Genomic DNA, 14,799 nt, shown 5'->3' on the forward strand with positions numbered 1-14,799 from the left:
TTTTAGATGCTTATCATGATTTACAACTATTAAAGCTTCCTACAGCTATTCCTGCACATGGTTTTTTCTTTTTGTTTTGCTCTTCTGTTGCATCATAAGTCCTATAGGCTACAGAAACAGGAGCAGGGCAAAATTCAGTTCAGTACACCTTTAAAGCTGAACTACTAAAATTGACACCTTCCAGTACAATATTAGAACCAAAACAATATTAGAACCACTGTATCTTGTTCTTCCTTGAAGGATCTCATGAGGGTAGATGTACAGTGGTACCTCGGGTTACATACGCTTCAGGTTACATACGCTTCAGGTTACAGACTCTGCTAGCCCAGAAATAGTGCTTCAGGTTAAGAACTTTGCTTCAGGATATGAACAGAAATTGGGCTCCGGCAGCGCGGCGGCAGCGGGAGGCCCCATTAGCTAAAGTGGTGCTTTGGGTTAAGAACAGTTTCAGGTTAAGAACTGACCTCCGGAACGAATTAAGTACTTAACCCGAGGTACCACTGTATGTTGGTTGCCCTTTTAGTCTCCTCCACAACCATGGGCGTAACCAGGATTTATGTTGGGGGAGGGGCAGGACACCCACCTGTCATCATCCTTCGTCTAGCAGATTCGGAATGAAATGTCTCAGCAACAGTTGTTTCCAATTACTTTCTTTTGACCCCAAGCGATCAGAAAAATCTGTCAAAATCTTCGCCAGAATGTTTTACAACAGCATCCAAGTGACCTCAGCAAGCATTTCAATTTCAAATATTCCGATTATTTCTACTTTGAGTTATTTTTATTTATTTACTTGATGGGGGGCAGCTGTCTCTGCCCCCTCACTATGCCTATGTCAACAACTCTGTGAGATAGGCTAAGCAGAGATGAAATGATGTACTCACAACTACCTGGTGAGATGTAGGACTCAGTGGAGATTCAAAAGTAGGCTACCATATTTAATAATAATTCGTCCAGTCATCTGGTTGGTACAACCACTATCTTCTATGCTGGGATTTGGGGAGATACCTGGAAAAGGGAAGATTTTTGGGGTGCTGCTGCTCAACTTGAGATATTTTGCTTTAAGCTGTTTTGCTGCACTTGTTCATACTTTGTTTTAAAGGGAAAGGGGCAGGTGGTGCTAAGTGCCAGGGACAGCAAAGGAAGAGGCGAAACTTTGGAAATGTACTCACAAATAATCAAACCGTTACGTAATTCAATTCTTGCAAATACTACAAAGGCTACTGCAAAATATCTCAAGAACTTGACATAACAGGAGAGGCTTGTTCTCAGTAAGTTGTGCCCTTGAAGAAGGTTGTCCTCAATTTAGGCTCTCTAATGCATTGATCTTCATCTAATCATTTCCTATTACTTCCATAATACTCCTGTTGGGAAGGCTCAACTCCTGTTGCCAGATGTCTCAACTGGAAAAATCCCCAAAAACTCCTAAGACACTGAACACTATAGGGAAAACACTATATATCATTTCGTAACACCTTTTAACTTTCTGCTTTGAAAAATATCAAATCTTGTTTTACAAATGGGGAGCCAACGAGTGGCCTATGTGCACATTAGTGCTTAAAATGCAGTGATGTTGTCCCACCCCCCACCCCTGCCTGCCTGCATTTCAAATTGCATTTTTATGTTGCCTACGAACTAGAGAAGAGGCAGGGATGTCTTCAACTGATGCACATAATCTGACTTTTCCCTGGGCCCGCAACCTCTCCAAGGTTGGTTGTCATCTGCAGATGTGCAACAGCTGCCGGGTAGAAGATGGATTAAGTGAAAGTGCATCAAACAGCAGTGCTTCTCAAGGAAGTGCAAGATGCCTATGGATTGTGGCCATTTGTCGTGTGCACTCGGCTTCAAATGCCAGCGGTGGGAGTGTGCTGGAAGGGGCGAAAATGGAACTGTGTATGCAGCCCAAGCGGCTGAGTACCCAAGTCCATGTAACAACTGCAGCTTTCTCCTGGGGCTCTGGACTGCTCTTCTGCACAGGCTGCAAGGAAAGAAGTCTTGGGCCAGGTGGAATCGTGCAACTATCAAAGGCACAGGAACCTGGTGGGGGAGAAAATGACAACTCTACAGGGAGCCAGGTCCCCTAGATTAGGACAGTGGGATAGCTCAGTCGGTAAGAGCATGAGACTCTTAATCTCAGGGTTGTGGGTTCAAGCCCCAGGCTGGTTGAAAGATACCTGCACTGCAAGTTCCTTTCAGCCCTACAATTATATAATTCTAAGTGCAAGTATACTCAGTTGCTCAAAGCAGCCCTCCACCCCACCCCAAGCTGTGGCAGATCAGGGGGCTGCATGCAAAGTGCACATGAAACAACTCCTAGGGGCTGGGGTCCCTTGCTGTCTTGTTCCGAACCAGAAGGTTGCTGGTTCAAGCCCACCCAGAGCCAGCTGTGGGCACGATTCCTTCATTGCATGGGTCTAGCTGACCCTGGGGGGTCTCTTCCAACTCTGCAATTTTGTGGCAAAGGTAAAGCAGCTTTTTTCACAAAAAAAGACTAAGCTTCCCAAAAGGGTGCTACGTAGGAAGCAACAAACAGTGGTGCCAACTTGAATGAAATATGGGGGCGGGGCGAGGTAAGCCCCGCCCCACACTATCAATCACATGACACAGCGCGCACGCACTATTTGAATGGCAATGCCCATTAAATTTGGGGGCGCTCAAATATTTTATTGGGGGGCCGAAGGGACCTCGGCCCCTAGGAGTTGGCTCCTATGCACTCCCAAAAAAACTTTGCCTGTGTTTGCTGCGCCTCCTGCCTGCCCCCCGCCCTCTGCTACGCGGAGTCCCGCGCGTCTCTTGAACTCCCGAGGGAGCCGGTTGCTGGGGAGGCGCCGGGCGGGGCGGATCTTCTCCTCGCCTCTTTCTTCCTCCTCCTCTCCCAGGTCCCTCCTCTCCCAGGTTGCGCGCTCCGCCAGGTCCCGGCCAGATGTTGCAAGCGCCTCGTCGTCCTCCTCTTCCTCCCCGCGGCTCCTGCCTGGCTCCGCCGCTGCCTCCTCTCCCCGCGGAGCAGCCCGGCGCTGGCCTCCCGCAGCCGGACCCAGGTTCGGGCCCGCCACCTGGGCGGAGGCGCTGCTGAGGCCTCGGCGGCGGAGCGATGGGGATGCTGCTGCCCGGGAACCGCAGCTTCCTCCTGGGGCTCTGGGCGGCCCTTCGGCGCAGGCTGCAGGGCGAGAAGTCCTGGGACCGGCGCCTCGACGAAATCAACCTGCTGCAGCAGAAGAGGTAAGTCCCAGGGGCGAGGGCAGCCTTGACTTCCGTGGGAGAGAGGGTGCTTCTGAGCATGGGCAGAGTGACTTTCTGTTACGCTTAGTGTCCAGAGCCACGCGTGGGGCCGAGGGGGGAATCGTGCCCTGCGCAGCATGCCATGTGAAGATTCCGCAAGAGAATTCATCTATATACTGTATTTCCCCCCAAAAAAATCACACTTCACTTCACTTTCCTTGGGACGCCCCCCTCGGGGACCTGTCTTAGAACAGGTGGAAGGGGACCGGCTATTTACCTGTCCTGAACTTTCTGGGGATGAGATGTGTTATACAGGAACCTATTTTCCCGGCGATTTGTCCTCCGCTCAGCTATTTTCCTGGGCTCAGGACAGGAGTTGTAACTCGATCTCCGGAGCGAACGCAGCTTCGGCTGTTCACCTGCCTGAGATACAGACAATATTGTATTCTGTGCTTCCTGTCCAGCAGTAGCACTGAGAAAAGAGGGTCTCTCCCGCTCCCCTTTTTAATGGGGTGCTCAGGAAAGAAGGGCTGGAACCCTAGGGATGGAAGGCCTCTGTGTGTGTTGTGTGTGTTGTATGTGTGTTTGTTCCTCACTCTTCCTCTTCTGGTCTTATGGAAGCTGCAAATCCACATTATGAGGGAGCTGTAAGACTTTAGGATTGTCTTGCATGCCTTTTGTGTTGTTAGAAATCTTGCGATTAAATAACATGTTGGCAGGATGTGGCACCTGAGGATTTTGCCAAAGTTCCTTGGTGACGGAGCCCTTGGAACCGGACTGCGATGCCAGGTGCTCTCAACTCAGGCACGCCTGAAGCTGACAGCGAAAATGCCTCTGAGCATGTGTAAGGTGCATATCCCTCATCGCTGAGTCATTGCCCACTAACAGCACTTTGCATAGCAGAGATTAGGGAGAAGAGTGCATCTAGGTGAGAGAGCATGACCCAGGTAGGGCAGAACCCTGGCAGTACCTTTTGCAGATGAAGCGCTGCTGATTCTCTGCCAGTTGGAACATTCTGCAATTCAGTGTGCTTCTACCACAAATTAGGTCAGGTACAGTGTTAAGCTTTGGGCAGTGCAAACTGAAGCCTCATTGACAGAAATGGCACTACACAGAAGATGTCCAAGCAGTAACATATCACACGCCTGGCTTGGCAATGGTTTGGAAAGTCAGAAGTATGTGCAAAAAGAAAGTGAGTGGGGAAGAGAAAGAAGAATTATTATTTTTAAAGTATATGTGGTTAGCAGATTCAGTGAGCATCATGCTTGATGACTGAGTAGGTCCCCTCTGGTCCTGCCACCTCTTTTTCCTGTTGTCTTGGACCTAGTAAATAGACAAATGGTGGGGGGGTCACTGTTCATCATGCTATGGGACATGCATGGAGTGGGGAGGGCTGCTGCAGTTTTTGAATTCACGCATCCATCCATTTCTCAAGACTGTCCTCTGGGTACCCATAATGAGCAAGATGGTTGACCACTGCACCTGCTTGCTTTTGTGGTGGCTGATGATAAAGCAGATTGTGGTTTGTGGGGTGGGATATTATACAATGCGCTTTATGTGGATGAGGAAGCGAATTAGGGAGAATGGGTGCAGCATGATTGGTAAATGAATACAATAACCTCTAGCCTCAGGAAATGCAATTTTGGGTTAATATTTTTGGGGGGCGGCAAACCATAATGTGAAAGACCTTATTCTACATTGTGAGACACAGTATTCAAAGAAGCTGAATGCTGGAAAATCCAGGACAGATAAAATACAGTAGTACCTTGGGTTACATACGCTTCAGGTTACATACACTTCAGGTTACAGACTCCGCTAACCCAGAAACAGTACCTCGGGTTAAGAACTTTGCTTCAGGATGAGAACAGAAATTGTGCTCCGGTGGTGCGGCAGCAGCGGGAGGCCCCATTAGCTAAAGTGGTGCTTCAGGTTAAGAACAGTTTCAGGTTCAGAACGGACCTCCGGAACGAATTAAGTACTTAACCCGAGGTACCACTGTAAAGTACTTCTTCACGCAGTGCATAGTTAAACGGTGGAACTCCCTCCCACAGGAAACTGATGGCCACCAACTTGGACTACTTTAAAAAATCATGGAGGATAAGACTATTGATAGCTACCAGCCATGATATTGCTGGAAACCACGAGGGGGAGAGTGCTCCTGTGCTCCAATTCTACTTGCGGGTTCCCCATAGGTATCTGACTGGCCAGTGCGAGAGCAGGATTGTGGAATTGATGGGTCTTGGCCTGCCCCAGCAGGCTCTTCTTGTGTTCTTACATTCTTACCTAGCTATTTCTGCATGTGTTGAATCTTGATTTTATTGCGTGAAACCCCAGCCTCTGCCTACCAGGCACAATGAGATTGGGAGAATTAGTTCGAAGTTGAATTCAAGGGTACCACTGGAGCCAGTCTGCAACCGGTGCAGCATATTCAGGCCTCCAATGGGTAGTTTGCATCCAGATGGCAGCTTCCTATTGAAGTGCGGAACTGGAAGCAAGGAGAACAAGCACCTTCAAGGATGCGGTACTGTATAAGCTACCCGAGGGTCAGTGGCATGCTGTGAAATTTTTAGTTGGGGAACAGTTAAGGCCAGAGGCGCCAGCTTGTGAGGGCAATGTTGTGCTTGCGAAGTGTTGCATCGCCCACCCTAAGCTAGGCAGAAGCTTCCTGGGCTTTGGGAAGGAGGAACCAGGGGAACATTTAGGGGACTAGCCTAGTCCCCCATGACCACTGACCACATGCCACTGCCTGGGTGGTTCATATTTTGGTCCAGCAATAGTCAATGTGGCACCTGCCAGATGTTATTGGATGCTGACTCCCATCAGTTCCAGCCAGCATGGTCAATGGGCAAGGATGATGGGGGTTGTAGTCTAACAACACCTGTAAGTGTTGGAAGTCCATCAGTGTATCTGAAGAAGTGTGCATGCACACGAAAGCTCATACCAAGAACTAACTTAGTTGGTCTTTAAGGTGCTACTGGAAGGAATTTTTTTATTTTGACTATGGCAGACCAACACGGCTACCTATCTGTAACTGGAACCATGGAAGGCACCACATTGAGCCGCATGAACTGGAAGTCCATCAACCTCACCAGTGTATCTGAAGAAGTGTGCATGCACACGAAAGCTCATACCAAGAACTAACTTAGTTGGTCTTTAAGGTGCTACTGGAAGGAATTTTTTTATTTTAACACCTGTAAGGTACCACTTTGGCTGCCCCTACTTCAGTCATCTACTTGAGTCCCATGGACTGCAAGAAGATCAAACCTATCCATTCTTAAGGAAATCAGCCCTGAGTGCTCACTGGAAGGACAGATCGTGAAGCTGAGGCTCCAATACTTTGGCCACCTCATGAGAAGAGAAGACTCTCTGGAAAAGACCCTGATGTTGGGAAAGATGGAGGGCACAAGGAGAAGGGGACGACAGAGGACAAGATGGTTGGATAGTGTTCTCGAAGCTACCAGTATGAGTTTGACCAAACTGCGGGAGGCAATGGAAGACAGAAGTGCCTGGCGTGCTCTGGTCCATGGGGTCACGAAGAGTCGGACACGACTAAACGACTAAACAACAACAACAACAACAACACTTCAGTCATCCTGATGCTGCCGCCTGCACTGAACCTGCTAAACCCCAGTCTGCTTTTGTGTGTCAGTCAGGTGCACTGCACTGAATTGTCTGACTCTCGAAAAACCCTTGGTCTGGAAGCGCCCTGAGAATAATATTTAAGTCTTGTTATACTGAGTGTATATGTTACTGAACTGGTAGACTTTTTTTTGGAACACACTGTCTCTAGAAGGGGGGAAAAACCCAAAACATTGCAGAACATTTTTCCTTTTTTTGTGAAGGAAGAGGTTGACTAAGCATACTGATTTGAGAACAAGGAAGTAGAGTAAGGTCAAAAGCTTCAGCCCAAGGACCTAAATTGTTGTCACCACTGCTGATTTTGTTCAAATGGATATTCCCACTCTCCCCTATATGGAGCTAGAGCTCAGGCTAGCGTATAGATGTTCACGTAATTAGAGGGGGTACTGTTTGCCTTCCTTCTGAATTTGTGGTACCCACCCACATTGAACAGTCTACTGGCTGCATTTTGCAGTCTGCTTGGGTGCTTGGCCACACTCCTCTCCCCCTCTCCATAATTTATTTGCAATAGGCTGGTAGCAAAAGCGAAAGGATTGTTGTGTCCCTCCCTGCCCCGTGGACTGCTATGCATGGCTGTTATGGCCTGGTGGCTTTCAGATGTTGGAGGTTCATATTGCAGGAAAGTGCTTTGCACGGAGTCTGACCACTTGGCCCATCTAGCTCAGTCTATTATGACTGGTAGTGTCTCTCCAGGATTTCAGACCAATTCCTATCTGGAGGTGCCAGAGCTACAACCCTTATGTATTGAAATCCCCTCGTATGCATACCCGCTTTGCTCTAAATAACAGAAACCATCCCCACCAGTCACAAGCTTGTGCACTTGATATATTGCGGCAGACCCAGGTTCAAACAAATAGATCTGTCAGTTTTATGCTTACTTTGGTGCTAATTGACCTCATTAGTAGCCTATACAATTTCTAAGTGTTCTTAATGTTAAGCTGACTCCTGCTGCTTGTGTAATGTTGTGACGCGCAGTCCTTATTATCAGGATAAAGTGATTGGTGGATGCATCCATGTCTAAGGACACCATAGAATTTGAGTTATGTTAATGTTGCTAGTTGGAGGAAAGGTATATTTATGTCATTATTATTATTATTATTATTTTCATCTTTGTGCTGAAAAAATTGCTTTGATATATCACGATATGTTAGGTCAGTGTTTCCCAACCTTTTTTGGGCAAAGGCACACTTGTTTGATGAAAAAAATCTCGCGGCACACCACCATTACAGCCCCGTGACGTCAGCGCGCAGCGTCACGCTGGGAGGGACGCACGAAAGTGTAAGTTTCAATTTTTTTTCCTCCCCCTTGCCGGGGAACCTCCAAGCTTTGGGGGTGGGGGGGGAGGAGGCAGCAAAGCGAGGGACTGAGGGACCCTAACCCTAACCCTAACCCTAACCGATCACCCGGGAAAGCATGCGAACGAGGAGCCCCCGTGTCCGGCTCCCGGCAGCGGACGGCACAAAGCGAGGAGGCCTGGACAAGGCAGCACGCTCCCCGCTCTCGCTGCACCGGGGCTTTTCTCCTCCAGGCCGCTTTCGAAGTCCCCTTCTCCGCTCCCAAGAGCCGGAGCCGCTGCTTCCAGGCCCTGTCCGAGCCCCGACTTGTGGCCTCACTTCGAGGAGTGCCTGTTGCTGGGGACGGGGCTGCATCCCCCTCAGCCGCCGCCTCGCTTCCTTCCAGGAGACCCAACGGCTCCCCCTCTCCCGCTCGCCCTCCTGCGCCCGCAGCAGACCGAGACCTCCCCGCCCCCGCCCGGCTCGGCCCTACCTGGGCGCCTCCAAGCCCGGCCGGCTCCACGTCGCGCTCCACGCCGGGCAGCTGAAGCAGGGGCTGCGCCGGGGCGCGCGGCGGCCCGGCTGAGCGCGCCCCGGAGCCGCCGCGCCGTCGCTCGCGAGTCCCTCCGAGAGCCCTCGGGACTGACTCCGGAGTCGCGAGGCGGCGCATCGCCCAGGGAAGGGGCGGCTTCCCACAAGTCCTCCGGGAAGCAAACGCCCTCGCCCGCCTCCCTCCAGGCAACATCTCGCGGCACACCAGGCAACATCTCACGGCACACTAGTGTGCCGCGGAACACCGGTTGGGAAACACTGTGTTAGGTAGCCTGTGCTCTACTTAAACACTAGCCCCCAAGCCCTCTATAATGCCATTCTATGTCTCTCCTAAATGCATGTTGGAGATTCTGAGAATCCACAGAGCTTTTTAAGGTGGGCAACGTTCTTGGCTGATGCATACAGCACTTTGGGGCTTGCACCAGAAGGATAATCTGCCACCTTCATGACAGTTACCTTTCCCATTAATCTGCACCTTGCTGTGGATAAGGTAAAGGTAAAGGGACCCCTGACCATTAGGTCCAGTCATGGCCGACTCTGGGGTTGCGGTGCTCATCTCGCTTTATCGGCCGAGGGAGCCGGTGTACAGCTTCTGGGTCATGTGGCCAGCATGACTAAGCCGCTCCTGGCGAACCAGAGCAATGCACGGAAACGCCGTTTACCTTACCACCGGAGCGGTACCTATTTATCTACTTGCACCTTGAGGTGCTTTCGAACTGTTAGGTTGGCAGGAACAGGGACCAAGCAACGGGAGCTCACCCCATTGCGGGGATTCGAACCGCCAACCTTCTGATTGGCAAGTCCTAGGCTCTGTGGTTTAACCCACAGCGCCACCTGAGTCCCTTCTTGCCATGGATACCAGCACTCAAATGCTTGAAGCCTTTGTTTCTGTAAGCATTAGGGAAAGGTGGGTGTGCAAAGAAAATGGGGCTGAGTAGTGGGGAGACAAGGAGAGAGAGAGAGATTTGGAAGCTGGTTCAATAGACTTTGGCTACCTCACTGTGTTACATGATGCTGCATTTTCTACAAGTGATGAGGTGAGGAACATATGTAATCGGAAATATGGGGTAGGAGAGAGCGAGAGTGCGAGCATTCTTGTTTCTCATTTTCGCAAATGGGAGGACGTAAGAAAAGTAGGAGAAGGCTTGCTGGGTCTGATTACGCCTTCCCTTGCCTATTGTTATACCACCCAGGAACTGCAATCTCTTAAGTTTCCAAGTGTGCAGCCAAAATACCTAATGAAGTGATCCCCTTAACTACATCCGGACACACAATACCTTTCGTTAAATAATCATAGGAACATCCTTCAATAATTTATCATGAATCTACAATAGGTCGTGGTCAAAGTCATTTTGATTATGGCTTTCGAGATTTCTCAGGAGTCCGGGCCAGCTTGGCTAGACAAGTGGTCCAGTGCCATTGCTTTGGGGGAGGTGATATTGGTGTGGTTGGGAAGACAGAGTGGAGCAGCAGGGAACCTGAGAAATCAATGCACTATCTGGGAGCTGGGTTCCAGCAGCCCCTCTGGAATTACCATGGGATTGTAGGGAACGTCCTTTGATTGCACGGGACATTGGCTTAAGACAGCGGTTCTCAACTTGTGGGTCCCCAGTTGTTGTTGGACTACAACTCCCAACATCCCTGAGCTCTGGCCTTGCTAGCTAGGGGTGATGGAGTTGTAGTCCAACAACATCTGGGGACCTACAGGTTGAGAAAGGCTGGCTTAACAGGACCCTGAGAGCAATATAACAACACCAGCATTTTATATTATATAGCATAGGAGCCAGCTCCTAGGGGCTGAGGGGGTCTTCACCTCCCCTGTAAAATATTTGAGGGGGACGCCCCCAAAAGTTGATAGTCATTGCTATTCAAATGGTGTGCATGCGCTGCATCATGTGATCGATTAATCAGGGCGGAGTTCACCTGGGCCCCCCAATATTTTATTCATGTTGACACCCCTGCTATATACGGTAGTATCAAAATTTGCTGGGGCAGGATTCCTTCTCTGAATGCTGGAGTCCAATTTGTAGTTGTGTACACAATGCTAAGATAGATGGACTCTGGTGGAATCTACACACATATAAAAACACTGTGAAAATGCTTTTTAAAAAAACATTTTGAAAAATACATTGAATTTGTCATAGCTCACTTTTGCCATCTAGTGTCACATTTGTATATTGCATTTTGCAACACACTTAAAACGTTTTATTCGCAGCTGTATAGCTGAGTCCTCTGTGTAAGGCAGTTTCTTATGACATGGTCACAGTGTGCTCTTGCAAAGGCAGGTACTGAAAATGGTCTTCTTCATACTCACTTGGAGGCCTGCTTCTCACTTGGAGGGCTGCTTTGTGCATTACATAGTGGCAAAAAATCTATTGGAGGTGTTCGGTGCATACTGCAAAGAGGAAAGCCTATCTGTAAATTAACACAAAGATTATTCTTTTTTGGCAAAGACTGTCTTAGATATAAAAAGTGCATAGATCCACAAGCTAGAGAACAAGACTTGTTCATTTAGATCAGGCATAGGCAACCTTCGGCCCTCCAGATGTTTTGAACTACAGTTACCATCATCCCTGACCACTGGTCCTGTTAGCTAGGGATCATGGGAGTTGTAGGCCAAAACATCTGGAGGGCTGAAGGTTGCCTATGCCTGATTTAGATGCAGCGTGGTGCTGATAACAGCAAGGTTGCAGGTTGGTTCCTCATGTGGGACAGCTGCATTTTCCTGCATTGCAGGGGGTTGGACTGTCGCTAGACAATCCTCAGGACCACTTCCAGCTCTACAGCTCGATGATTCCTTTGACCTGGGTGTTCTCTTTGGTGAAACAATCTCTTGGAAGTGTCATATGGAGGCAGTGGAAGTCAAAGCACAGAAAACCACAAATGATTTTAAAGGCAGTCTCAACACACCTGGAGATGCAAGCCTTCCATCTGCCACCTGGAGCAGGCCAGGCACACCTGGAGACTTCAGGTCAGACCTGGCACACCTGAGAAAGTATTGAGCTCTTTGATCTGCCTCATCCTTCGTCCTTAACCAAACCTTTTTTCAGGTGTGTTAGAACAGTCTTGCTATGTGTAGTTTGCCCTTCTCCTGAGAAGCTTAAGGTAGTTTGCATGGGGTTTTCCCACTCTTACCCCCAAAACTTTATGAGGCTGAGAGACAGCAGTGCTGCCCTCAAGACTGCCCTTTGACCTTCATAACTAACTGGGAATTTGAATTCAGATCTCCATGGAATTTGAACTCAGGTCTTCCTGCTCCAAGTCTACCCGCCATGTAGATTGGCCTACATTACTGGAAGCATGTCAACACAGTGAGTAACCTATCCTTCAGCTGGCTTTTGAAACGATGATTTGGATGCAGATACAAGTTCCTGTAGTAGGGAAGAGCTTGTTGTTTCTTTAGGGATAATGGGGCAGCGCATATAGACAAATAGATAGGTGTGTTTACATTGTTAGGGTGTTGTCCTTTGTTTTTGGTCATCGCTGCCTGCCGTATAATTGAGACATTGGATTGGGGAGCTAATTTTTGTGATCTTGTTTGGCAGCTCCAGTAACAGTAACTGCAGTAATAATACTCCTACTCCAGGATATTGAAGAGTTTCATTGACACCCTGGGAGGTGTGTAAGTATCTGTCATTATCTCCATATGACAGACGAAGGGAAGGAGAAATGGCAAGGCAATTCTTACATGTGTGTGTTTGGTTTTAACGACAGCATTCCTTGCTGCTTTTTCAGGTAGAAATTAAAGAATTGAGCAACGTCATGAGAACCTTTTTCTCTGGAGAAGTGTAGCTCCGTGAGGGGTTTCCTAATAACTCTCAGCACCCGTAACAAATTACAATTCCCGGAATTATTTGGGGAATGATACAGCTGTAGATTTTTTACCTCAGAAATCTGGCACAATCCAGTGGAAAGTTCCAGAGCCGGCCTAAGGCAATATGGTGCCTGAGGCAAAAGACAAGATGGCGCCCCATTCTATATGTAGAAGCTGACTGGATCTTAACAGGAACACTGGTAATGGGGCATCCTCCTCCAGCAAGCCTGAGGCCAGTAGGTTAATTGAGGGGGGGGGTGTATGATAGGACCAGGAGGAATGGCTGGTATGGGGCTGCTGCTCTTGGGCACCTGCCACCTGAGGCGCTTGCCTCACTCCGTCTAATGTTAGGGTAACCCTCAGGAAACCCTTTTACACAATTCACATGCATTTCAATTGGATTTGTACTGAATAGTTCCTACTGGAGATCTAAAAGTTGTATTTCCGATGTAGTGGACATCTTTCCATATTGCCTCAAAATGATTGTGGAGAACTCCCCCCCACCCCGGCAATTATTTGTAAGCTATGATTGAGGGGAAACAGCATAGACTTTTGAAAAATATAATCAACAAATCAAATAAAATGGGCTTCTGGCTTCTGTGTGTGTGTCATTAGCTTACTTTTTCCCTGCACAGTGGAGAAGGCTCCTTTTACTCCTTCAGTTCCATGAACAAACAGGCTGGGGAAAAAACATTGCAAAAGTGGAATAGGTGGTGCTATTTTGCCTCCTAAACCTCTGAGACATTTATAGATGCATTGCTCAACTTTCCAGCTGTAATTTATCATCAGTTACTGCTGGGCATCCTAAGATTCTTTTGTATTGCATTTCTTTAATACATAGTTTGCACATTCCTGATGTTAAAAAAAAACAGCAAAATGCCATTGTGAGGATGAGCGCAGTTTATCTTAGAATGCCAAGGCCGGAATGTACCTGAAAGGCCCTTTTAAACTAGATTAACCTCATGCCCTCCATTCATGTGCATTTGCTGAGAAGTCTGGTTGTGTTCATGGGCTTATTCCCATGCAAAAAGGCACACGGACAGAAGCCTAACATCAATCTTATCTTGGCAATGCACTGAGGTCTGCCAACAATAAGCCAGTACAGTATGGACTAAAACATACTTAATTGCAATGTAAATAAATGCAGGTGTTTTTATTGTCCAAGGGGGAAGAGTAGTCATAGCTCCTCCATCGTAACATGACTTACTGTAAACTGAGGCCCATTTGTAGCAGGCATGGGCTAGCCTTTTGCAGTCACTACCTCAGCCTAACCTCCGACTTCACAGGGCTTTTGCAAGAGGGTGAGCCAAACATGCTCCTTGAGGTTCCTGGAGCACAGAGAGGATGGAAATGTGAGAAGTAACTCATAATGAAGAGCTGGATTAAGTTTGCATTGCACTTCCTCTAGTCCATTTTCGGACCCTCCAAGTGTCCCTGTTTTCCAGGGGCAGTCTCAGATTTACAGAAGCCATCCTGGTTTCTGATTTGATCCCGGAATGTCCTGCTTTTCCTTAGGACGTCTCTATTTTCATTGGAGAAGATGGATTGTGGCTTGAGACAGGGCCTTTTTAGTTGTGCTCCTAGAGAGGTTTGCGTGGTTTCTGAGTGTTACGTACTGAAGTTCTCACCCTGGGCCAGCAGGGGGATATTGTAGATAGTTTTCACTCAGGTCCACATATGCAAATAAGGGATTGAAAGTGACGTTCAGTGATTGGATAGTTACAGAAAGTGGTTACTGTTGCGTTGTAGTGGAGCTCTATATAAGCAGGCTGGCTGAACCCTTCAGTTCTGTTCTGTTCTGGCCTGTGAATAAACAAGAGCTGTTTGAAGAATCGCTGTGTCGTCTGATATGTTCACCCACAACTTAACACTGACTAGCACTGGGATGAATTCTCCCTTCACACACACACTTCTAGGCACCCACCTCGAAAGTGAGGAGCATTTTTGGCCACTTTAGTTTGAGGTTGTTGGGTGGGAGAAATTCATTAATTTGGGGTGGCCAAGGAACAAGGTGACAGAGGGTATTCTTCACAAACAAAACAGTTTTGCTGCCACTGGTTCTGCTCTTGGCCCCATGATAGATTTCTTCCTTGATAAGTGCAAAGTCCCACCAAACAGAGTCAGTGCCTCTGATAAGCTTTGCTCCTCCTCTGCTTATTGTTTTTTATCAACACAATCTGTTCTATTTCATCTGTTGGACCTGAGACTTTTGATACAGTTTTTCTAACCAAAGGCCTGGCTCAGTGCTAATGTCCTGTGCGGAAACTTGAAAAGCAGCAAGGCCAGTCACCTTGTTTAACTGAT

The 14,799-nt window shown here is 48.2% G+C and overlaps 1 protein-coding gene across 1 annotated transcript in view; it reads left to right on the forward strand.

Moving 5' to 3' along the window:
- Nucleotides 1-2,600: 2,600 nt before the first annotated feature.
- The window catches only part of LOC310696205 (transient receptor potential cation channel subfamily V member 6-like), a 73,065-nt gene continuing 60,866 nt past the window's right edge, over nt 2,601-14,799 (forward strand). Inside the window, exon 1 of the mRNA XM_083481420.1 lies at nt 2,601-3,216. Within this exon, the coding sequence (XP_083337546.1) occupies nt 3,089-3,216 (128 nt within the window). The 5' untranslated portion in view covers nt 2,601-3,088. The remainder of the gene's footprint in view (nt 3,217-14,799) is intronic.

The sequence above is a fragment of the Podarcis liolepis genome (genome assembly GCF_965112155.1).
Source record: "Podarcis liolepis genome assembly, chromosome: 17".
In the NCBI taxonomy this organism is placed as follows: domain Eukaryota; kingdom Metazoa; phylum Chordata; class Lepidosauria; order Squamata; family Lacertidae; genus Podarcis; species Podarcis liolepis.